Source organism: Tetrao urogallus (genome assembly GCF_951394365.1).
Source record: "Tetrao urogallus genome assembly, chromosome: 5".
In the NCBI taxonomy this organism is placed as follows: domain Eukaryota; kingdom Metazoa; phylum Chordata; class Aves; order Galliformes; family Phasianidae; genus Tetrao; species Tetrao urogallus.
Genome location: NC_136818.1, coordinates 49940810 through 49966741, shown reverse-complemented (window position 1 = coordinate 49966741; position 25932 = coordinate 49940810). Strand labels below are relative to the sequence as shown.

Sequence of the window (25932 nt, the reverse complement as noted above, 5' to 3'; positions counted from 1 at the left end):
CACTTATAATACAAAGGTGTTACTTTTCTTATATGAATTCCAAAGGAAAAGGAGCTTCTCAGTCATTTAGAAACTGGAACAGGCTTCAATCCCTGAAGCTCCTGGGAATATAATCTGCGATTTTACACAGAAATGGTTTATTCCAATGTCAGTACTTCAGTAGAGAGAGAATCCAAGTAACATGTTACCCAGCACCTAAATGACGCACTCCTGGCTCATAAGGGAGCTCTGACTCAGCAGCAGTTCAAGTTACATACTTGTGTTGGTAGTACAAGCAATTGTTTCAGAGCTGAAATTTCCCCAACAGCCCAGCCCTTCTCTCTTGGGTTTCTCATTGCCTTCCTAACCTTCGCTTTTGGCTCCGGTTGCATGTGGCATATATGAAAGTAAAGCTGTACTTTCAAAAGCAGTACTTTTAAGGGAACCAGACCCTAAGCTTGATGTTATGTGGCTGGCAATACAATTCTATCTCAGATTTCAATATCTGCTCACATCACGCAGAGTTGGAGCCACGCATTTTGTTTCTAAACTCCTGATATATTTATTTGCTGAAAGACAAACTGGACTGCTTTCTGACAATAAGTACACATCTCATAGGTTTTGTGAGCAAGAGAAAAAGAAATAAAAATCAGTGATTTAGGTTCTTATTGTGGAAATGGCTTTGAGTCAGTATCCTACAAGTTAATGAACAACATATTAATAAATGTCAAGTGTGTTTAACCATGAGCTTTAAAATTACATATGGACACCCAATATGCCACACTATGTTCATGAAAAAGAAAAAATATTTCTGCAGGTAAAGTAACATAGAATCATTGTCATGGAGCTGGCTCAACTGTATGAAAACCTCTTAGGAAAAGATGATATTATAGACATAGATACCAAAGATGTTATTTGTAAAACATTCTCAGTATTATATTGGAATAGAAAGATAATAGAAACTGCATTACTTAGTATTCTCCAAAATCTCTGCACAAAACTACTTATCATACTATTATAAAGAGTTTTATTACAAATTTATTGTCTAATGGAGACAATAAGCTGGAACACAAGAGGTTCCACATAAATATGAGAAATAGCTTCTTCACAGTAAGGTAACAGAACACTAGAACAGGCTGCCCAGAGAGGTCATAGGGTCTCCACTGGAGACATTCAAAATCCTCCTGGACACATTCCTATGTGACCTAATCTAGGTGTTCTTGCTCTTGCAGGGGGATTGGACTAGATGGTCTTTTAAGGTCCCTTCCAATTCCTGACATTCTGTGATTCCGGTGATAGGACAAGGGGCAGTGGGTGCAAGCTGGAACACAGGAGGTTCTACAGTATGTTACAGGCTTCACATCCTGCCTAACAAAATCTGATTTCTTGCAGTTAGTGAGTTTTACCTTTCAATTTTTATGAAGTTACAAATCCAGCAATGTAAACTGACTGGCATGCAAATTAACGACGCGCAATCATAGTTCCTAGTGAAACTATTAACATAAGGGTTGCTAAATGACAGTCATGTGGAGTTCTTAAGCAATGAGTTACAAAGCTGCTGATTAAAGCAGTGACTGATCAAAATTCCTCTCAGCATCTGAAAGCAGTATGATGGTTCTAGATCATTCCTGCAGGCTAACTACTCAGGAATATTCCAGTTTTGATTTTTTTTACATTCTTTTCCCAAGAAGAAAAGAGATTGACTTACAAGGTCACAAAAGAAATCTTGTCTGCTAGTACCCAATGAAGTAATGATTATGAAACACTGCCTCTGAATTGTTTTTAAATACCTCAGCAAATTTACTTATCTCACTAATGGTACACTGTGAGATCACATGGTTTTCTGAATTTGGGAAATTACAAATTTAATTGACTCATTAACTGTATGTACATATTTATCATTATATTTATTAAATATTATTTATTAAAAATACAACACTGACTTTTGAGTTACTGCTATTTTGATGTGATGTGGTATAACATTAATACTCTGAAAAGTTCCACTGTATGTTTTCTGTAAGCGTTGTTTTGAAATCTCTGGAAACAGATAATCCTGTTGCCACAGAACTGAGGAGCTATATGAAAGTATGCTTTCTTAACAGCACTGATGCTTACTGTTCCTTCAAAGAGAAGAAAGTATGTTACATACTGCTGAATTATTTACCTTCAACTTCCCCTCCAGATGAAGCAATTTTTGAGAGACTTAAATATGTTGTTCCTACTACATCATTTTTGGTAAGACGATCCCTGAAAAAGAAAAAGGAAAGGTTTTAATTAAACTTTATATTGGCTATCCTACACAGAAGCAAGTACAGGTGGCTAAAATGCACTCCAAGACAGTGTGCTCACGTTTGTATCATCTAGAATGTTTTTTTATTATTAGCAGAAGGTAATGACTAGTTACAAAAATGGTTTTTATCATGAGGAAGTCATGAAAAACTGAAAAACTCCTTCAAAAATAGTAGAATTTTAGTAACCAACTTAGAAGCCCTGCTGAAAATAATCATTTATATATCTAAGGATACAGTCAGAAATTTGTAGTAGTCAGAAATTTGCAAACCAGATCCCTCTGAGATTTTCTGCCTTCTCTCCAGAACTATGCTTAGTAAGAATAAACAGGCATACAGATAGAACAGCAACTCTAGCATGCAAAGATTTGAACCACCTAAACCTAAACGCTAAGTGTGCTTAATATTCAACAATCCATGAATTAATAGGGAAGACAATATTGATACGTGCAAGACAAATATTTACAGAATCAGTCATTCAAGTTTTATCTGAAAATGCAGTGGAATTCAAGCATTTTTAAAAATACAAACATACTAGTTAGTGAGCACAAAACTAGGAAAGAAAAAAGACAAACACAAGTATTACAAATACTACTCTTCACTATCACCTAAGTAACAATAGTGTGTATTGCTCACTGCACAAAACTAACACTATGCTAATCAGGCATCTTGTAAAGAAACCGTATTAAGGATACCTATGCATCTTCTTAAATACTCTTATAGATTGAGGCCAACAATATCTGACAGATCAAGAACCAGACTTCACATAATATAATTTATGTTGTCCAGTGCTTTAAGTCATAACTCACCAGTCAACAATTGCAAGCTTTATTTTCTCACACATTGAGGGAAACTGAAAAAAACAAAGCAATGATAATAAAATAACCCATTAATTGTTTCAACTCTCTAATCTTAATAATTTGGGTACCAAAAGAATGTCTGTCTTCTAAATAAACAAGAAAAAAAACCTGACCTTGACTTGAAGATAAATAATTTGGTTCCATTCTGGATTAGCATTTTTCTCAATTATGTTTGTGCAAACCTGAAAAAACATAAAATTAAAAAAGGACAAAGATTAAATGGACCAAAAAAAAGCATATTCTAGCTATGATTGGGGGTCAATCATATTCTACTCAGAGAGATAAGAGGTAGTGATTAATGATGAATACTGAGGTTCTTATGCTGCAATAAACCAGTTGTTTTCAATTCATAAATATATCTACACTGACCTGCATAGGCAACCTTAACAACTATTGGAGGGAAAATTCTGAAATAGCATTTAAACCTGACACTGGAATTACCCTAAGGGGAAAAAAAGCTTCTTGTTTCCACTAGCTATAATGAAGGTGCTTGTAAACTAATGATCCCTTACCACTGCAAAGAAACAAGGCAAAGGAAGGACCTAATTTAAGCTTACTTTATGCAGATTTTGATGAAAAATATACTTTTTGGGGAAGCCTGTATTATTTGTTGGTAATGTCTACTGAAAACCTCCTCTGAGATCTGGCTTACTGAGGATGGTAATTTGATTATATAGCATAATAAAAGACTGACATTTTTCCTCTTTAAGACTGGATAGCTATGAGTGTAGGCTGTGCAATTGAGCTTCAGCTCAAATTTGGTATTCTGGGGAACATATTAGTCATAAAATGTACAAATGCTGTTAATCTGTCCAGAAAAATCCGCACAACCAGTTACATAAAAGCAATCAGGAACCAGTAGATAAGCAATCTGGCATGCATCAGTTCTTAGCCTTTAGTCATACATTCTTTTTATTAGTCATCAGCTTTACACCCATTCTGCTGTACCTTGTAGACTGTCCTCGTTTTATTAGGTGAATTTTAGCACCAATGTTTTTACATTTCCATAATTTTGGTAAGCTTAAAACATACATTGGAATATAAATTCCCCCTCACAACCATGATTAAAATGCAATGACTCAGATACTTATTTAATTACCTTTTTTCCAGCAAAAGAAACTTCCACAAAGGGATCTACCAGATTTTTCTTGTCTGCTTCTCCTCCAAATATTTCCTTGACAGTCTGTGCAAAAGCATCATCCACTGGAGAGAATATTCATAACAGACATTAAAGTCTGTACATTTTTCTCTAATTTTAAACTTGCCATAACATTCACACTAAAATCAACCAATTAATAGATCAAGGTAGAGTGAAGTCTAATCTGATGAACAAAGTTATGAAGAGCACACATTTACTAGTGAAAGGGGACAACTTAGGCTCTGGTGTAATTTCAAGAATATAAATTCCTGAAAGACCATAAAGAATGCTGGTGTGCTCCTGAGTTGACAATCACAGTTGTATATTTGAAATATTTTACTCAAGTACCTGTAGACATGGCCATCTATCACAGATAGAGGGGAGAAATCATGCTATAAAGGGATAAAATTGGCACATGCACTGCATACTCAAAACCAATCATAGAGCATTCAGCATACCTGCAGACCAACTGTGCTTGAATGTTAATTATGTGCATCTAACTTCTGTGATTGGATGAAGGCTAATGAACCACCTCTTGAATCCCACTCATCAACAGATGAACATCACTAATCTAGTGTATAACATTAAATTATCCACTATAAGAATTAAGAAGATATACTGAGAACTACCAAAGGGCTGAAATAGGCTACTTAAGCCATCACAGAATTATTGGCTCAAGCAGCAATGTTTTATGTTCATGCACAGCTAACATAGTTAGCTGTGTCTGAGCAGCTAGCGTAGGTAGTTCTATAATGTTAATTTTTCTAATGTGCAATCAAATACACCAATAGGCACATAGTTAGAATCTACATACTTTGTGGAATGTCCTCAGCTCTGTAGATTTTGAGAAGGAAAGTGACCCATCGAAGTGCAATTCCAGCTGGAAGTAACAGATTGCTCTCCACATCATCGCTTTCATTATCTCTTTCCCTTTTTTCAACCTGTTGGGAGATACAATGGTACACAGCAGATAGTATCTAAGAAAGATAGAGTTTAACATACAGGTTTAAGGCAATTATTTAAACTGGTGCCTGCAGTCCACTTCAGGAAGAAGACTGTTATCAGTTCCATTATAAAGAATGAAATTTTGTTGTATTATCAATCAAAAAAAATTAATTTCATTTAAACTATTTCATTTAGTTTTCACCTCTATCCAACTTATCACAATCACACTTTTAAAACCATTATCATCTGATGATCATTAGTATACTCACACAAAATGCCAACTTCATGCAATTTTCATACTCATCTTGAGATTAATATTGTGGTAAGGCATCATATTACAACTAGCTAACATGTACAATTCTGATATAATTTACCAGAACTTACTGTTTTAAAAATAAAGAGATCAAAAACTTCACCATAAAAAACTGCAAGCATCACTGTTATATCAAGAATCATTAAGACAGCACAAACTTTAAATTTTCCAACCCAAATTATTCCATGGTTCTATAACACAGAACAAGGAGATACTCCATGATTCTAGGGATCACATTACGTTTAATTAAGGAAGAGCAGAATGTAGAAGTCTCAGGCAGGAGCAATAGCAGAATTGAAGCTACAGAAAACATTCAAGGGTAAAAAAAAAAAAAAAAACAAAAAAACGTGACACAGGAAGAGGGTCTATTTTTACCTTGACAAGACAGCAAACTGTTAAGGACTGAATTTTTAGTAGCAGTAGTTACTTTAAACAGTCATTCTTTCCTATACATCAAATTAACTAACCTGAAACTATTGATGGGCCTGATTTTCACCAGTTAAGTATTTGGAGCTTTCTGGTACAGAGGTTTCTCTGCATGCTCATCTACATTATGCAATAGCTGAGACATTCCTGAGTTAGTCTTTCAACTGATACCAATATCCTGCTCAGCCTGATTACCAGTGTTAAGTAGAATTACATATTAGCTCACATGCAGCACCAAGATAGCACATTTCTGCTTCTTCCAGGACATGAAGAAATACCTACAAATGGTTGATCAGCATATACAAAGTTTGTCCAAAGGTTGCTTAATTGGCGAGGGTAACACTTTGAGAGTCACTTAGTACTGGATGCCCCTGAAACAATTCCTAAGTATTTCCTTACTTTTACACACTGCTCACAGAAGGACTTACACAGAATCCATGAAGTGTGAGGAGGAACATGAATACATATCCATGAATGAGGTGGAGAAAATAGAAGAAAAGCAAAAAAGCATATCAGTCAAACTTACTGGTGGCTCATCTCCAGTTCCCAGGACAAACATGCTGACTTTCATATAGCCTTTAGCTCCTGAACTTGTATCCTCAGGATCACTCAGCAAAAGCCATTTTCTCATCACTGCATGGCCTAAAATTAAACAGGCAAAACTCACCTAATAAAAACCATTTCACAAAAGGCAAATTTCATAGTGTCAAAGCTAACTATTTAAAAAAATTATCCTGTCTTAGGTCTCAGTATCTACATTCAGATGAGACATCTAGTACTGCTAAAAATTTAAATGGCATACTAGTACAGTGACACAATGAACAAACAATTTTGTAGTGCTTTAAGCACTTCTAAAAATGTCTCTGATATCAAAACTAATATACAAATTTTAGTGCTTGTTCTTCATCTTGAAAGCACTGAAAGGAATTACATACTGGTTTTTCTTTTTTTTTTTTTTTTTTAATACTTTAAGCAAAGTCTCAATTTACTTAAGAAATTGTAATGAAAATGTTTTGATTTCAAGTTTCAAACTAGGAAAGAAGTTATGAAGTAGCTGTTACTTACCAGGTTCATCATAGATATAGCCAATGTCAATCTGCAATAAAGAACAAAAACTTCACATCTGAAGATAGATAGAAGCAAAATGGGTGGGAAAACTCCTTTGAAGTTTTTCCACAAGCTTGGGACAAACAGGATAAAAGTTTACACGGTATATTCTTGGGAAGAAAAAGAGAGAATGCCCTACATTGACAAATGAGGAATTTTGAACAGATATAGCATCCAAGAAAAAAAACCATAAAAGATGTATACAATCTAACAGAGATAGTTAATTCCTTCTTTCTTTGGATCTCTGGTTTTTCCATTTATCAGAGACAGAAGATGGAGTTAGCTTATTGCTTTCCTGAATTTCCGGATTTTCCCTTAATTTTACATTCATAAAGCAAGAAAACAGTTCTGAAAAGCCTATCTCCTGATGAAAATCTCATCCTTCAGTTGCAGAAATTAAACTCCTTTTTCTAATGAATCATTTTTCTTTTATAAGAGATAAGCAATATTTCTTCCACTAGGCGAAACATGGACAAGATTGCACGTACACCACTACTGTATTAATTGTATCAGATTTCAAACATGTTCAGGAAGGTTAAGTATGTCTGCTCATGGCAACTGGAGCCAGTATTCCTCACAGGTCTGAAAAGAGTCATTTTTTCTAGAGAGAATTTCTCCTGCAGGGGTTACTCCTGAAATTTGTGCAGGAACAGAAAGCATCTGAAGTACAAGCTGTCATCTGCTTATTTTTCTTAGTGAATGAACAATCAGAGCGACACTTCACTGTCGGAACACTGCAACATTCACTGTCGGGATCACTAGAAATTATAGAGGAACTAAGCAGCAAGGAGCAAAAGCTGCCAGATTTGTGTCATAACCTTCATATAAAGAGCATTCTTCCATACGTATCTGGTCTAGAGATGTACTGCGTTATTTCATTACAAAATAAGCAAATGTAAGACAATCAACAATGATACTGAAAATGTTATAATGGAGAATTTGAGCAAGCATTATAATTTGCATGTGAACACTTTGTTTGTATTGCTTTAGGAATACCCTTAATAGGGCAGATATTTACCTCCCAATATTGACTGTAACACATACCAATAAAACCAATCACACTATTATCATGAGAAGTTACTTTAAAAGGTTTTTCTGTGATCTCTTTTACTTAAGCTTCTGATCAAATTTACACTTTTCCACACCATTTCAGAACCTGCATCTTTATGCTGTCATGCCAAATAATCAGCCTGTTACTTTTTGAGTAGAGCAACTACCTTTTGGAAAATAGGTTTTTTCACTTGGATTACAAGTGAGAGAACTTGGTATATAAAGCAGGTACAGTTTTCTTCTAATTTAATTCTTTTTTTTCTTTTAATCTACTCAAATAAGAAAAGCAATTACTAGTGGTTAGAGCAAATAGTCTCTAGCATAACAATCAAGGCATCAGGTAATTCTCTGGCCCCATGATAAAGCACTATAAATTTAAATGCTTAAAACAGAGACTTCAATAATTTCTCTTGTTTATTTTAAATTTGGTCAAGATACTGAAGGTGTTTCATACCCACCTTAAATTCACCCATTAGACAGTCTGCTCGAAGGGAGTAAGAATCATACACCTATAAAGACAGACATGAATCAGGAATGCTCCTAACTAATTATGACAGTGAAACGGCCAGAGAATCCCATATGCACTGCCTTCCTTACCCGAATGCTAATTGTTTCATCAAGCAGCTCTGAAGGAGTCATGTGGACATTGTAGAAGAATATCTGTTAAGGTAAAATCAAACAAACAAAAAAACTTGTCTCAAAATGGCAAACATATAATCCTTTGAGAAGAAAATCTGAAAACATGACCTTAGGAGGCTTATGAAACCTAACCTGTTATCATATTTTCAGTCTGCTTCTGTATTGAAAACATTATATAATTATTTACTACAGAATTAAAAACTGAACATGGTAAATAAACTTAGTACAAAACAGAAGACAGTCAAGACTTCCACTGAAAAGAATGTAGTAGGTATAGTTGTGTCGGAAACTTTGAGCACTGCCTTTGCTCTGCACTTCATGTTCTCCTCGGGGAATTTTCTGCAATTGTAAAAGTTTTGTTCTCTAGGACATTCAATCCTAATTTAGTCACCTCTGCAATAGCTGTCAAGAAGGTTTTGTGTAGTGTTTATAATGACAATGATTTTAATGATTTGCATCTTTGAACTTCAGTGCTACAGTAAAAATCCGAGTTGGACAGCGTGAGGATAAATACACTAGCTTACTTGCTTTATTTGTAGTATGTGCTTTACCAGGTTTGGTGTTTGAGCTCAGCCATACTTCAGTTCATAATCTATTCAACAAGAAATAAGGGTACATAAATATGGTCCCTCCTTTACATACTGACGAAAAATTGATTAAATTAAGGTGCAAGTTATTTTCTCACTCTCTTTTTTAATTCTTTTTTTTTTTTTTTTTTTTGGCCAGTATGAGTGAAACATCATAAACAGTACCTTTACTGTTCCAGATACACAATCACTTTTGTGCCCTTTAAACTGCTATGAATTCTATTCTGCCATTTCCGTATGTTTCAGGTACAAGTCTCTATCTGGAGAGAAATCTAGCTGTGCATTCACAAATTATATATAGTGAAGCAGTGACATTTCCAGATTCTGTGTGGCAGTCTTAATAAACTAAAGCATTGCACTGAAAGCTCAGTTGCAGACGCCATAGAGGTCTACAGTAATTTCTTTTTTTTTTTTCTCAGTGATTTTATAGCCTGCACATAACTATTCAAAGCCCTTATTATATCACATGGGCAATAGCATCAAGGAACAGGTTCCACATGACTCTTACAACACCCACTTCATCAAAATAAGGGTTGTTTCCTCTTTTGATTCTCGTTCGGTGTGTCTGACCACAAACATGAACTTTGACGACTGGTTTTATGTTATTTCCAGGTAACTGACGGCCTTCGATGACTCTAACGCGAATCTGAGTAAATAAAAAAAGACATAAATAATCAAACATTTGTATTAGCTCATTCCCTAAGGTTTCTATTGCCCAGCAATTTCTGAATACACCATCAAAAAAAGTTAACCGAACCTCAAGTAGCTGGTAGATATGGACCGACTCCAGCAAAATTAATTATGACAGCAAATATAACTTTACTTGAATTTTACAGGACAAACTGGAGATAAGTTTTTCAATACAGTTTCTTTTTTTACTTGCTTTCACTACTTACTTTTAAAGCTGATACTGTAACTTGGTATCTTCCAACTATATAGCAAATAAGATTCACATATATTTCAGTCAGCTCTTCAAAGCTGGACATCTCCGTAACAATATGAAAAATTCTTTGGAATTTTTCATTATTTAAAGGTTTTTAAATTTAGAGGTTGATTTTCTTCACAGTGCATTAGCTTTGAATGATCTGACATTAAAAATACTCAATATAATGTGAAAGGAGTGATGTCAGAAAAAGGCAACATGCGGTATTTAATAAATTGGTTACCTGAAAATCTTGTGGTTTGTTAGAAAGGATTCTCCGTGTTTTCTTTCCCTTGGTGATGCGTCTAGCTAGCTGCGATTCCCTTGTGCCACTTGGAACTGTTGGTGTGATGCCAGCAACAGCACCATCCACAACATCTTCACAATCTCCATCATCTTCTCCATCTGCTACAGTTAAAAAACAGTGCAGATGATAAAATTCTTGATGTACTGTTGTTGAAGTTTCAGTAATAAGAATCTGACACACATGAATAGTATTGAAATTATATTATCTCATTTACATCCTAGCCAAACTAGCTGTAGATCTGTCCTTATCTGGGGTGCAGATTACCTAAGACAATTAGAATTATATAATCATTTGAGTTGAAAGGGACCCTTAAAAGTCATCTGGTCCAACTCCCCTGCAATGAACAGGGACATCTACAGCTAGATTAGGTTGCCCAGAGCCCTGTCCAGCCTGACCTTGAATGTCTCCAGGGACAAGGCAACTATCACCCCCCTAGGCAACCTGCACCAGTGTCTCACCACCCTTAGTGTAAAATAAACCAAAAACTTCTTCCTTACATCCAATCTAAATTTCTCTCTTAGTTTGAAACTATTTCCCCTTGCGTTATCACAACAGACCCCATTAAAGAGTCTGCCTTTAGTCTCCCTTTAGATACTGGAAGGCCACTCTCAGGTCTCCCCAGAGCCTTCTCTTCTCCAGGCTGAACACCACCAATTATTTCAGCCTGTTCTTGTAGAGGAGGCGTTCCATTGCTTGAATAATTTTTGTGGCCCTTCCCTGTATGCACTCCAGCAGGTCCATGTCTCTCCTGTACTGATGACTCTACATGTATGTGCATTACTCTTTGTGAGGTCTCAAAGTGCAGAGCAGAGGGGCAGGATCACCTCCCCCACCGTGCTGACCATACTTCTTTTGATGCAGCCTAGGATACAGTTGGCTTTCTGGGCCACAAATGCAGAATGCTGGTTCAGCTTCAGCTCATGGATGGCAAGCTGAATGTATTTCTCCTAGCAGCAAGACTAGACTGTTGCATAGCATTGGTTTTTACTTCAGTATCTTGAAAATATGAAACCATTTATGAGTTTGTGAAGGGAAATACTGCCATTTAAAATAAAACATTGAATCCACCTCCACAGCATGCATCTGCAGAATAAGGGGAAGTTTGTTAAAACTCCTCTTTAAAGAGGGTTCTAAAATCACAGTTATCTTAGTGGAATACAGTTCTACAACCCCATGACACTACAGTACTGAATCATACAGTGAAATTCCAGTATTATGAAACAGGACCTATAAATATCTAGACCACAGAAGTGTAATTCCCTTGTGTTTTTAGCTTCCTTTATTAAATGAAGGACGATGAATACGGTAAAACATACAGGAAGAATGTGCTGTGTATGGTAGTTAGCATTAACAGAATGCTTGTTAAATTCATGAGTAAGTTTACCAACACACGATGTTGATCACACTGCATAATGAATTCCTCAGTGATCCTTGTAAGAGATGCCTAAAATCATGATTGACATACATTTTGTGACTGGAAGTCTCTATCTCCCTAACAACTTTAAGAATTCTTCTGCCCTGGTTGAAACATGCAACTGACTTAATACTTCATTTTTAACTTCTGATTCAGAACTGCAGTAATCACAACTCATTTAACAGGAAATAGACATTTACAATAATGCACTAAGAGGTGTTTGCTAACTAGCACTGAAATAATTTTCAGTTGCTGGATACTATCTAAAAACCTGTATTTTATCTGTATTCCATCATAGAATATCTTTTAAAAACTATTAAAATAATCTCATACAAATTGATTAACATTTTTAGCCTTCAAGTCCACTTTTCCACGTAACTATTCTGAATTTTAGTAATTTAACACACAACTTTTGTGTCTGCATTACCTATCCTTCCACTCCCCAACCACATCTCTCAGTGGAATCAAAATTTCACCCCGGGAGACTCTTAACTTCATTTTTTTCCTATCTTATGTTACTTAATATCAGTAGATAATAGCGAAACTGATTTCTTCTCAAGCATATAACAGTTATTACATTTAATTATTTCTGCACAAGCATGGTCTGACTATTAGTGTAATTATTTATCTGTCAACTGAAAACAGTTGTTCCTTCACAGTTCTCTGATGAGTTGGAAAAAATGGAGGATCTCAAAAACATTCTCAGCAAAAGTCTGGTTAAAATGACACATAAGACAGCAAACAGTAATTTTCTGAAAAAAGACTGAAATACCTTCTTGTGAATTGGTCCCTCCTGGGTCATTTGGATTTGCAGGTCCAGCTGGTGGCTCATATCCTACTACCAAATCTATTGTTGCCTACAGAAAAATACATGGTTTTCTATGTTCACAACAACTCATTTAAAGCAGTGAGTTATTATTCATGTACAGTATTAGAACAACTACATATGTTCACAGGTAATTTTATAATAAAATTTCAGACTATTGCTCTACAATTTTATTTTACAAAGTGATATATATTTTTTATATTTAGAAAAATCAGTTCCAATACAAGTACATAACGCATTCAACAAATATTAATTTATTTAGTTTCACGATACTGATGAAGATTAGGTAACATCCTACATTTAAAATTAAGAAAACAAAGAGACAAATAACACTATCTGACCAGCAATGTAAGTCTGAAAAACAAGCAGCATTTCCTATCTGGCTCTTTAAATTGCCAGTTCATACGTCCATCCTGGAAGTAAAAACACGTTTCATTTTCCATTCTAATTGCAGAATTGCATTTTTGTGCTTCTCTGTGGTTTTAGATGATTGAATAAAACATTATTATTCCTAGTTGCCACAGTAACATGAGGAGTCAGGAAAAAAGAAACAGACTCCATGACCAACCAACCATGATATTAAACTGTAGCTGGTGAAATACTGAAATTACCCTTTAAGGCCTCTTATTACGTGAGCTGGAATGTAATATGAAGTGCCTTAGCAGCCAGTCTGCACAAACAGCAAGTTTTGTTCCAGACGTTACTTTTATCAGACGCTGGTTAATCACTCTGTTAAATTTAAACTCATGCTAAACTAAGTTGAGCAAGTTCTTGTGTAATTTTCAGAACTGAGCTGGAAGTAAACATTCACATGATTATGTGCTTCCTAGAATCACTGCTATGACACAGGTGGACATTAGAAAGAATACAGCAAAAAGTGAAGTGAACTTGTTACCCGGGAAAATAATATATGTATGTGAAAATCAGCCTAGTATTAAATACACCCTGTGGCTCATTGTATCTATAACACACATACAGATATGTAATACAAGCACAGAAAATAATTTAACTAACCTAGAGGAATCTCTCTGATATCAATCAGGCTGACTATACAGGAATAATTACATCTTGCTACAAATTATATTTGTCTAAAGCTCTTACTACAGAACTGCAAAGCACTTAATCTATACAGTAAAAATAACTTTGAAATATATTTGCTTCTTGCTGCTGGACCATTTTTGATCAAGACTACAATAAAAGCAGGAAATGCAAGCCACTCACGCCAGTTTCTTGTCCCCTTTCATTTAGCAGAGGTATGAGTTTGAAAGGGCATGATCTGCTTTGGTTACCAACAAGATCCTTAAGCGCTATGGATGCACTGCCAATTAACCTGAAATGAAGTAAATATCATTATTAGAATACAAGTATTTGTTAAGCACAAGTTCCTTTTCATCCATAGCTTGTGTCTGTCAACCAAACGATTCCAGCTGTAACTTGAAAACCTAAAAGATCATTGCAGATGTCATCTAATGACTGAGTAGTGCTAATTCACATTTTCTTTTTCACTGAGCGTATAGGTACTCATTTTCTTCACAGAAGAAACACTAAACAAGTAAGTTAAAATAATATATAAACAAGTATAAATAATATATAAACAAGTAAGTTAAAATAATATATACATTTCTGATTATTACATTCTGTATAGCCATCATCAGTTATGTTAATTGTTTCACTTACAGTTCTCACTGGCAATCAAATCTTTTCCTATGTAATTTTGCAAACTCTCAGATGAAAAGTACTGCATACAGATGTTACACCTTAACACCCAAAAACATGCACAAAAAGACACACACACACCTATGTAATAAAAACAGTGAAACAGAACAAATGCAATCAATGTTCTTTCTACATTGTTCAGAAATAATCTTTTTACCATACTCCACATTTTCAAATAGGTTTATCATGCTTTCCTCTTGGTTTTCTAATGCTTATATATGCCTCTAGAGATACCTACCAAAAGAAGATGCCCAGGAGTTACAAGTCAGACTCTCTTGAGCTGCTTCTGCCTTCTTGAAACTGCCTTTCTAATCCTCATCTTCATTAAAAAGTGAAAATTACATTCATTTTTAAACTGAGAGATTTCTTTTAGGCTGAGTTTCTATCTGTGTAGAATCACTGTCACAATGTCTGGCACTGGATTTAGTTACCAAAATATGTAGTAATAGTTAATACCTATAAAGTGGATTATTGGAATAAGTGAGATTTTTGCCAGTGAGAAACCCCTGGAATAATTTCATCCTGTAAATACTGTAAGAGAAGTTTTTCAAACAAGACACCAATTTTGCTGCTGACATGGCAAAAAAAGAGATCTAAGTGCAGCCCCTTTACATTGCTTTTTAGAGTATGGTGCTTTTTCATGCAGAGGGTAAAGATCCAAAGGCATTTGTGACATGAAGCAAGAACATTATCGTAGCCTTTTCAGGTGCTATGTCACAAGAACATAAGTTGCTAAGTACATTAGGATAGGTATAAAACACTACTTTCCTGCAAATACTGATTTCAGGTAATACATACTACAGCTTTTGCTTAGCTGTGCACAAACCCCTATGCTTCCTGCTAGAATAACCCATCTGAACCACCTTGTAAAGCAACTCTGCTTTCCCAGTTCACTTCACACCTCCAATCCCAGTTCTCTTTTTGATTGTTTTCACTCATTCTTCTAACCTTTCACTCCTGTCTCCATTTTTGTTCCTGATATATATTGAGATAAATTGATCTTGTGATCAGTACCAGGATTAATAATTCTGATAATTTTTCAGGATTCTGCTGGGTCTATGCAGTTCAGCCCCGCCATCTTTCCATTTATACAACTCCGCATGCCAGATGCAGAACTTGTCTCCAGTTCCCTGCTAACATTTCTCATTGAACTTGTAACCCTCTAGACAGTCTGTATCCCAATCTACCGTTCCTTCCCTTGTCTTAATCTTTCTCCTTCTCCGTCCCACCTTAAGAAAAAACATTCTGCTGTGTTTGCATTCATACTATTGCCATTTTGTTTTATCTGCCACTTCACTGAACACTTTAGTTACTTTTCATGGGGGATACTCCAGCTCTCAGAACCTCTCCAGTCCAGCCTCCTCTCCTTCACTAAAAGGTTTCAGTGTCTTCTAAGCTAAATCACAGGCCATGCAGAACAGGTGAAGCTGTTCTAACCTTTAAAATTATCACAATTGAAACTCTGATTCCATTTCTGACACCTGCTTTTTTTCCCCTTTATTAAACAGACACCTCAGTTCAGTAGCGTAGTCTCGATCCAGCATTCTTTAAAAGCCATAGGAATACAGGTTATTTTCAGTGGGCATTTAATCAGTCCTAGGTACATTTTCACTTTTTACAAACTGCTGTACAGAGCTGAAATTAGCTGTATATGGGAACTGCTGAATCATGGCCTGAACCTCTGATTGATCACCTGAGACAAGCACCTAGTCAGCCATGGGAGCACAGGTGAAGGCAATTCAGCTGTGTGACCAGAACGGGTGGAGCCTGGCTGCACCTCTTTTAGACTTCATTTAAGGATTGACTGCCACTGAGGAAGGATCTCTTCCTGCAGAATGCTCCCTTGGGAGTTTTCCTGTGAGCCTAGGACATGGGTGAGCATTTTCATTTATTTGCGATTATCCCTTTCCACCGTGATAATCTTTCTAGCTGTACAATCTGTAGATACCAGCCTAAGCACATTACTCTGTATATTTGTTGATTATACAAGCTGACACTCTGACTCCATGCATTTCTCAACTTCAGGGAGCGTAAGAATCATTTTCCCCTGTTATGTAATAATTGCATTCAGTTCACAAGAAAAACTTAGATTGCAAACATCTGATATGCATTACCACAGTGCTCCTATTTATACTTCCAACTGCAGTATTATTTGACATAGCCTTCAGCAGTGATTTCATTCAGCAAATCCTACCAGGCAGTAATATCTACTGACACAAGAAACAACAGATGGCCTTTCTCAAACAGATAAAGGCTTTTCCCCACCATGTCTTAACATTCCCCAAATCGATGATCCATAGAAGTCACATAAGTCTGACATTATACACCAGAGAGATGTCTTCCTCTGCATTTGACCAAATTTTACCACACTAAGGGCAAACAGCCTGCAGGCAGTTATACTATTCAGCTGTCAAAGAGAAGTCAAAGAAGTTCATTCCATGTGACTGCAAAGCTCAAAGTGGTTAAGCCAGGAAAATCCTGTGTAGCTTAATGCCTTTTTATCTTATAGGCTTCTAAGATGTAAATATCATTGAAAACAAGTATATGAACAAATGGGAAACAACTCCTATAAATGAAAGGTACAAATGCTTGAATGCTTTATGCAGCTACATACTGAAAGAAATCAATTTCTCTTCACTATTCTTCCTTCAATGCAAAATTAATCAATAAAAAATTCTATTTCAGATTTTCCTAATGTCCTTCAACTATGACTACGCTTTTTTTATTTGAGAATAACAGACATAAATTTACGTATCTTGAAGTATCACAAAAGGGAAAAAAAAACAGAAGCAAAACCAAGACTACTCAAAACCAACTAGCCATACCTGATTCTAGAGAAAGGCAAATAAAATCTTTTCCCATGTACATAAGCAGAAAAAACCTGCATGCTTGCTATTATGTTTTGATACGAGCTGGAATAACTTATATTAAATTTGAAAAGAGCCTCATCTGACTGGTAGGTTCAGCAACCACACTCTCTTATCTGGTGATGTTAACTGAAGAAATCAGTGATAGTGCTTCTGAGATTTTGCAGCCTAAATTTGTACTTCTGAATTCTCTTCTGTCCCAAGCAAATAAAAACAGTGCACGCATTTAAATACATTGTAATATTTTCTAACACGCTGATCACCTCAGGCAGACTGAGTACGACAGACCACCTGTCTGCTTCTAGTTGCCTCTGAAGTCCTTTATTTTACCCTCCTCTAACAGATTGGACAACAGTCTCCTATCTTTTCCACTCCAGCGAGACCAAGAAATCTAATAAATAGCTGATATGTATCTTAGACTTATTCTAAGCTTTAGAGAAACTTTAGGAAGTCAGTCGTTTGCGTTCCTCAAAGTGCTCCTTTTCATTGGATGTCAGTTGTTCCACTGCTCCCCTGTAAGAATGACAGAACTGCTCTAAAGCTGTTCAAACCCCGCTTCAAGTCAGCTACAACAGGTTGCCAGTCCAGTCTGGTTCTGATCATGTGGCTGCTCAATGGCTGAAGTCTTGTTTTTCCAAAGTAACAAGGACTACTTCAGGGTCATCGGTGAGTCTTGTCTCTATGACTTCAAAGATGACAGGGAGTCTTTCAGCAACCAAGCGCTGCTTCTTAACTCTGCATACATATACCTATCCAGTCATCCCCAAGACTGGTACACGCAATCTGCTCTGTCAGGCAGGTCTCAAACTTTTCTGGCTTTGCAGAAGAAAAACAAAAGAACTTGGCCTGCCACAAGCAGTTGTGGTATATCACAGAATAAGACCTCAAAAGAGAAATGTAACTTCCACATTCAGAAGCACATTTTTAACCACTTGAAGTATAATTTACCATACTCGGCCTGTGATACTTTCCTGTCCATAATCAATGGAAATACTTAAGTTTATCAGCATGAAGTCACTAAGCTGCTGATGCCCAACAATTAGAAAAAGCACTGTATTTGTGCTAATGCTAATTAATCTGTTAGTGCTGTGGTTAGCACTTCCTGTTAGCTGCCCAAATAAATACCCAAGAGAAGTGAAACTTCACACCCATTCCTGGATCAGGATATGCTAACTCACAGTACCAATCATTTTATTATTCTATCCCTGTTTGGAGGTCGCAATCTGTACTGAATTCTTTGACATATCAAGTACTCCATCTGCTTAAATACTACTTGTACTAAGTTCCAAGTGACCTTAAATCAGCTGACGTTCAAGCCTTTGAATTCTTTTGCCTTATTTTTGTGGATTTACTTTGGCAAAGCTTATACTGATTGTTCTCATCAGCAAACTTGAACATAAGAGTTATAATTTCTACACTCACTCTTTCAGTATGTGTGTTGCATTATAGCTTTTGTGTTACAAGACCCTCTGTTAATTATCTTGTGTTTGCTCTTAATAAACACTTTCAAGCCAACTACTTTTATCTTCTTTAGTTATCAGATAATAGTTGTTTCGCAAACAATATTTAAGAAACAATACACAGATATTATTTTGTGCAAAGCAGAAAGCTCCCGAATTGAATCTTAACCAGCCTAGATCTTGCATGCAATGTGTGCAAAGAAAAGCCAACTCATGCACAGCCACTCTGACGTAGAGAAGAATTCACACTACAGGATCCAACTGCAGGAAGATTCAAACAATCCAGTAATTGTTTACCTATGGAAAATACTTAAACGTGATTAAATTATTTGCTGCACCGTAAGGGTGTGCCCAATCTGTTTCTCCTCTGTGTTGCTATGTTGCTAACTACACAAAGAACTCAGAGAAACATGTAATCCCAGCTCTTCCCATCAAATCAAATTAAAACACTTCATTCAAACAAGATTGTAACTTAATAGTATTTCTTTTAAACTTCTCACGGATGACTGATGCAATTTTTTTAGTTTTTTTTTTTTTTTTCTCCAACTGCATAAGGATTTGTTCAGAGAGTTTGAAATCTTTCAACTAACATTTCTAGACATAATAGAAAGCAGATGTGTTCTTTTTTCAGACAACTTTACATTGGAAAATCTAGCTCAACACAGATCATGAGTGCTTTCTGGTTTATTCTTATGATGATCTTTCTGCATACATGTAAGTTGTGGTTTGCTTCATTTCTCTTTTTGAATGACTGTGTCTTTTTACCATGAACAGTACTTATTTAATCTATCTGCAAAAGTTTAGTGATCTTGTAAATAGAACAGTAAATTCTATCTCCAGGAAAAGAGAAAGGGAAAACATTCAAGTGCTCTTTCAAGCTTGTTTTTACAGAAACATGCCAAACCAGTGAGTCATTCACAGCGCTCCTCATCCTGCACCACCGTAAGAATGTTCCTCTAGAACAAAGAAAATAAAGCTGAACACATGGTGTAGTTTCTTCTCATTGCTCTCTCAGCAAACACAGACCCCTGCACTAACCTGTTACAATCAAAAGCTAAATCCCAGTTCAATCTAGAATTCAATGGAAAATAACATAAAAAAAATAATGAACCTCTACAGAAAAGATTACAGTAATGAACTATTTATTTGCTTTAGAGTCAAATCCCATTACACAAGTACAAGACATAATTCCAAAGCTCACAAATAAAGTCAAAAGTCCATGACAAACACTGTTTTTCTGAAATAATGAGCCTTTACATCTGAAAAGCTTGAGTTCAATTAGCAACATCAATATTGCATCTAAAAATTAATACAATACACTACAGCACTCACTTTCCTGTCCTGCCTTATGTTTGTTGCTTTGTTTAACATTACTGTCATTTATAATGAAAGTTGTAAGGACCATAGGTAGACACTGAACTCGACCTTTCCAGTCCTGAACTAGAGATACACGATACAGTCCTGAACATAGAGATACACTGCCCTGAGATACATGCAAGACAATTTGCGCTTTCTTTGGCTATCCACCTCACAGAGCAACAGATTCATAGAAAAATTAACTGGAGGAGTTTTCAACAAAAATCTTCTCAGATATATACAAAGAAAACAGAATTGTGTAATTGACTTCCTTGCAGTACAAGACTTTCACAAGCTTTTTGCGGACTTCAATAGTTCCCTAATTATAAATGTAAAGTGCTCATTTCTTGGAAGTCAGCAGAAGTTGAGCTAGATGTCATGAAAAAGGTTACATTTGGGAACCAAAATTTGAATTATTCTAGGAACGAAAAACCTACATTCTTCTTTACCTACCTGCAGTTGTTCCTGTTCATTGCAGGGGTGCTGGACTAGATGACCCCTAAAGGTCTCTTCCAACTCAAACTATTCTATGATTACAAATGAACAAGGATAATAACCTGGAAATAAACTTAATTTCTATTATATTTATGCACTGATTAAATAAATATACCACTGTGTTTGACTGACTAGAAGATCTTGTCTTTAAAGACAAGATTTTTGTATTAAAAAGAAGAAAATTTTTAAAGTATTCTTAATTCAAATAAGTTTGTCTCATTAGTTTTTAGAGACTCAAACTGTGATTGAGACCACCTTGATAAAAACAACTATCAGACTATTCTGAAGAGCGTAAGCAATGTAAAACAATAACATGGCAGATCTAAAACCTTCCCCAACTCAATGATACTAAGTAGGATCAGTAACTCTACAGAAATACAGGTTACGCGTGCATGCAAGTATTATGTGGGAAACTCATTCCCGAACTTCCTCTCCCTCTTTTATATACTTCTGTCACTAGATATTCATTAACATAAAGCCTCTTCTGCTGTTACAGTGCTTTCTGTATTGAAAAGAAATTTTGAGATGACATTTCCTATTATCACATTGGAGTCAGGATGCCTACTCATCTATTCCTACTTCTAACTCTGCTTATCCTGTTTCCTTGCCAAATACATCACATACTGCAAATATGTGGGGGAAGGTTCAGGATTTATTTTCAAAGATAACAACTTTGCAGGCACTGCTCCATCTTCAGTATGGACTATATGTATTCTTGCACAGCTCTGGGCATGAAAATCACTTTCCCAAAGAATTTTACTCTTTTTTTTTTTTTCCCCAGTTTTTTTTTTTTTTAAATTTGTACACAGAATAGGTGAGTGGACACACTACATAAGCATGGCATTTGTATTAACTGTGGCTAGGCTCTACAAGCCCAAGTCACAGGCCCAGATGATAGTTACAAAAGGGTTTGAAAAACATGCTTGCTACAGTTTGAACCCCTGTACAGAATGAAGTATTTTAAGGGCTCAAGTTAAGTACCTTCCCTTTTTTGGTAACAATCTACAAATTCCATTACAACATTCGGATTCCTGGCAAGCTTTCCTCCATTAAGTGGTTTCTGGGATTTTCCTAAAGTCAGAGGCATGCTTTACTGCTTTAGTGACCTAAAGAAATCTCAGGGATCTAAGGGCATCTGCTCACACAGCGAGTTTTAAAGGCAGACCTGATGAAGCACTATAAAAATGCGAAATGCAGTTTAACTGTTGGGAGGAGGTAGAAAGGCTCAAAGAAAATCTACAATGGAAGTAGACCGCTATCAATAGGTGCAAATAGTGCCATAAAATACGCAAATTCATCATCATTGCCTTTCAAAACAGCATTAGCCCTACTTGGCATTCATGGAGAGGAAGGGGCTGACCAGGAAAGGAACAGATCCGTTTAAAAATCTTGGAACTTCATACAAAGTAGTAGGGAACTGACATCTCATTTTGGATAAGGGTTGTGCTGGTTTTTTTTCCTGATCACATTTTAAAAATTCCTCTCTGACTTCAAGAGTGGATACTTGGCAAAATATACCTATTTACCTTTTCAGCAAAAAGCAGATTAGCTGAAGATCCTAACCACTGTGGGAGCTTAAACAGACTAAAATCTTTATCTTGATAGGAGCGCTAAGAAAGAAATCCTAGGCTTTGCCAGAGCTTTTAGTACAATCATGTTTGGACACAAAATAATAAATTCTATCCCTGCTGTGGATTGCCTAAAACAGGCACATCCAAGTCGCTGGCCACATGTGGCCCAGCACAGCTAGCAATGCCCCCTGCCCTGCACCATCATGGCAGTGGCTCTGCCCCACTGAGTGGCCCCGTCCGGCCCCAGGCATCCCCATCACTCAGTGCCAACTCACTTTCTTTATCACTTGCTTTGCTATATTTGCAACTCCATTTTCAGTCAACATAAATACATGACCTGCAAATTTTCAAATGAATTGTACAGCACTGCAATCAAATATTCAAGTAAAAAAAATGCAATTGTCTCTCTCTACTCAGCTTTTATAATTCATCACATAGAGAAATATCCCTTGCTTCACAGTCACACCTTATTCATGCCATCACTTTTTGGCAGTACATATGTTTGCAAACAACTGTTTTCAAGGATGAAAACCAGGAAAAAATTCATCATAAATCTCTGACACTCACTAGGAATGGCAACCACTTCCATTAAACAAGACTGATGCATTACGTTCACAAAAACAGGGCCACATACCCCACTAGTTTTATGATTTTGTTGCTCTTCTTTTTTATGTTTTAATAAAAAACATTAAAAATGTTTTGTTACTCTTATACATTAACTATATATTTTATGAGGGCAGCTCCAAAAGTAATGCCTCCTATATGAATCTGTTTTCCCACAACAGAGGGAGATGGTGGTATTATGGTAGCAGATGCTCAACCTTCCCACCAGTATTCCATTACATGTTGTTGCCACATGACAGATGGCAGCTGAGAGGAAGTCTGACAAAATGGTGTCTGACATGGATGTGTGTACAAGCCAAAGGTGTGGAACTGAATTTCCACATGCGGAAAAAATGTCACCACTGACATTCATTGATGCTTGCTGAATGTTTATGGAGACCAAACAGAGAATGTAAGCACAGTGAGGCAGTGGGGGGTACACTTCAGCAGTGGTAAGAGCTACAGTGGCTTGTCTCTGCTGATGGAGGTTTTTTATGAGTATGGCATGCAACTTCCTGTTCATCACTGACAAGACTTTTCTGCTGTAATCACAGCATGTCTAGAAAGCCTGGACAAATTTTTCTTTGTTTAATTGAAGGAAATCCATTCACATTTTATATCCTTCCAGACATGGGTAGATATTGGTACCATTTGTTTATCTTTAGTTCTCTAACATTGATAATGAAGCCTGATTTAGTAAACACTTAAACTAAGCTTCTTAGTACTGCACGAAAAATTTTTGTCTGAGCAATGAGGACTTCCTCAAAAGCCTGACAAAACTGCATGAATGAAACTCTCATTCAGCCTCTCACAATGGAAAAAAAAAAAAGAAAAAAAAAAAAAAAAAATCTGCAGCCTCAGATCCCATGATATTTGATTTTTAGATGCCTGAAAAATACTTTGGATGATGTTAACTGTATAGACGCTCTACATATTATACTAGGAAAGTTCAGATTTTTAGAGCAGGATTCACAGGCCTCTCTGCATACACTAACAGTACAAACCAGAAGAGAAATGGAGCAGGAAGGATAAAGCCTTAAATTCCTGCACATGATCAACATAAAGAAAATGGATATGTCTGTGTGCAGAATCCTTTACTGATACCAGGAATCTCTGCTTTCCTTTCAGATAAATGAACAACGGAAAAGGTAATTCTCAGTGCCTTCCCCGTTTCCCATTTTTATAACCCTAGTTCCCCTAACAAATGGAAAGCCAGATATGCAACTCCTTCCACTAACGTTATTTGATTTACTTTTCCCAGAAGACTCTCGTAATATCAAACTACATATTTTCTTAAAAATAAAAAACACAAAACACAACAAAGCCACCAATAAAACAAAAATCCTCACTGCTTTTAAAATCTTTTTATAATAAAATCAGAAGAGAAGGTAGCAACAGTGTTGTCAATCTTCAGTGTATGTCACGAGTGTTAGGTTTATAACATTCAGCCAACAGGCTGAGCTAAGATTTAGTTTCTCTGCTCAGTGTAAGGGAATATACCTCCACTAAAAAGAGATTTACAAGTTGACCTTGGGGAAGTTACTCATGTTTTCAAGTCTTTTATTAACTGCACAGAGAGCTTAAAATTATTGAGTCAGGAAGAGTAAGGAACCTGACTTTTCAGAGATTCCATTTACTAGGATACTCAAAGGAAAAGGAACCTGGATTTCATTCCCAAGACAATTTTATTCAACATATTTATCCTGATGATTAAGTTACTCTCCCAGGAGATGAATCCCTTCAGACAAGGTAGGAAATTGAACAACTTCTGCTTCCTTTCTTAGACAACACTTTGATAAGTGATGTAAAATACAGTATCTTACGGAGATTTTAAATAAAGAGCTTTTAACAGCATTAGTTTCTTCAGGGCTAATTTTTGGAAATTTATTAAGTATAGTAGTTTTGGGTACTGCACTGCACACTTCTGCAAGATAATGACCTGCTCCAGGTATCCGAAGTGACAGAAGTCTACTTACGAGAACCTTAACTACAAGGAAGTACTGACTGAATCACGGTATCTGTGCTTTTCAAATGGCAGTAATAGCCACAGGGGTCTGAATTTTAACAAAATTCTGCCGTAAACAGCTTTGACTTAGTTTCAGAATTTCTAAAATTAAGCTGGCACTTTTTTCACAGTAACAATCCAATGGGTGAGGGATGGGAAACATGCTGCCTTACAGGCTAAAAGTAGTTATTACGTCAGAAAACACTGAATTGCACACATCATTTCTCTGCAGCAACTATCAGTTTTAATTGTTTCCTAGACTTCTATGTTAAAAGTTGTGTTTAATGCTGCAAAAAAGCACATACTTGTTTTGTCCAATGGTTTCAAAATCCTTCACAATAGCTGCCAGGGAAGATGAATTATCCAGAGGGATTCCTTTCAAGTCAAATTCAAGAATCTGAGGGGAAAAAAAAAAGTAGTAACAAAACTAAATCATATTACAAGTTATATATAAGGTAATTAACAGCAGAGCAGTATATACAGTAAAATTAATCAGAAATAAATTCTGCATTTAGTTAGAGATATACAAGTATGAACTGGCATTTGCAAAAGCAGAATTTGAAATCTTGGAACATGCTCAGAGAACACTGAGTTGCTGCTTTCTATTAACAATGCAGAGAAAGAACTCAATTGTTTAGTTTTTAGACACCATCTTTTGCAGTTCCACTTTGCCATACTAAGTAGTTTATCATTATTTATAAGGTCAGGTACAATTCCCCTCCAAATCTGGAGGAAGTCAGTTGCTGTTGAATTTACACAGATATTTGAAGCTTCCCTTTCTTACATGTTATAAATTCAAAGAACAACCTTTAGCTTTAATTTCTGTTTAAAAAAAAAAAGAAAAAAAAAATTTCCCCAAGAAAAATATTACTGAAGATGCAAAATAGCAACCATAGCATAAACCACAAGGAACTTCAGTTTACAATTCATTCTGTTGTTTTTTTGTTTTTTTTTTTTTTCCCTAGTATATCATAAAGGATCCAATTACACACTCGTATACAGTACTGAAGGGCTGAATATAATTTGGTCCTAAGTAAGGAGAAAAAGAATACCAACCA

At 36.0% G+C, this 25932-nt stretch overlaps 1 protein-coding gene across 2 annotated transcripts in view; it reads right to left on the bottom strand.

Annotated features, from left to right (window-relative positions):
• Positions 1–25932, bottom strand: part of MYOF (myoferlin) — a gene marked incomplete at both ends in the record, with an annotated part of 65830 nt that overhangs the window by 34011 nt on the left and 5887 nt on the right. The window contains 14 exons of one of the 2 annotated variants that reach the window (XM_079536075.1): positions 2144–2226; positions 3077–3120; positions 3241–3309; positions 4227–4330; positions 5080–5206; positions 6476–6591; positions 7015–7045; positions 8565–8615; positions 8704–8766; positions 9850–9978; positions 10499–10662; positions 12748–12832; positions 14023–14131; positions 25180–25271. In XM_079536075.1, coding sequence (XP_079392201.1) covers positions 2144–2226; positions 3077–3120; positions 3241–3309; positions 4227–4330; positions 5080–5206; positions 6476–6591; positions 7015–7045; positions 8565–8615; positions 8704–8766; positions 9850–9978; positions 10499–10662; positions 12748–12832; positions 14023–14131; positions 25180–25271 — 1267 coding nt within the window. The remainder of the gene's footprint in view (positions 1–2143; positions 2227–3076; positions 3121–3240; positions 3310–4226; positions 4331–5079; positions 5207–6475; positions 6592–7014; positions 7046–8564; positions 8616–8703; positions 8767–9849; positions 9979–10498; positions 10663–12747; positions 12833–14022; positions 14132–25179; positions 25272–25932) is intronic. The other variant, XM_079536076.1, reaches the window with a different exon arrangement.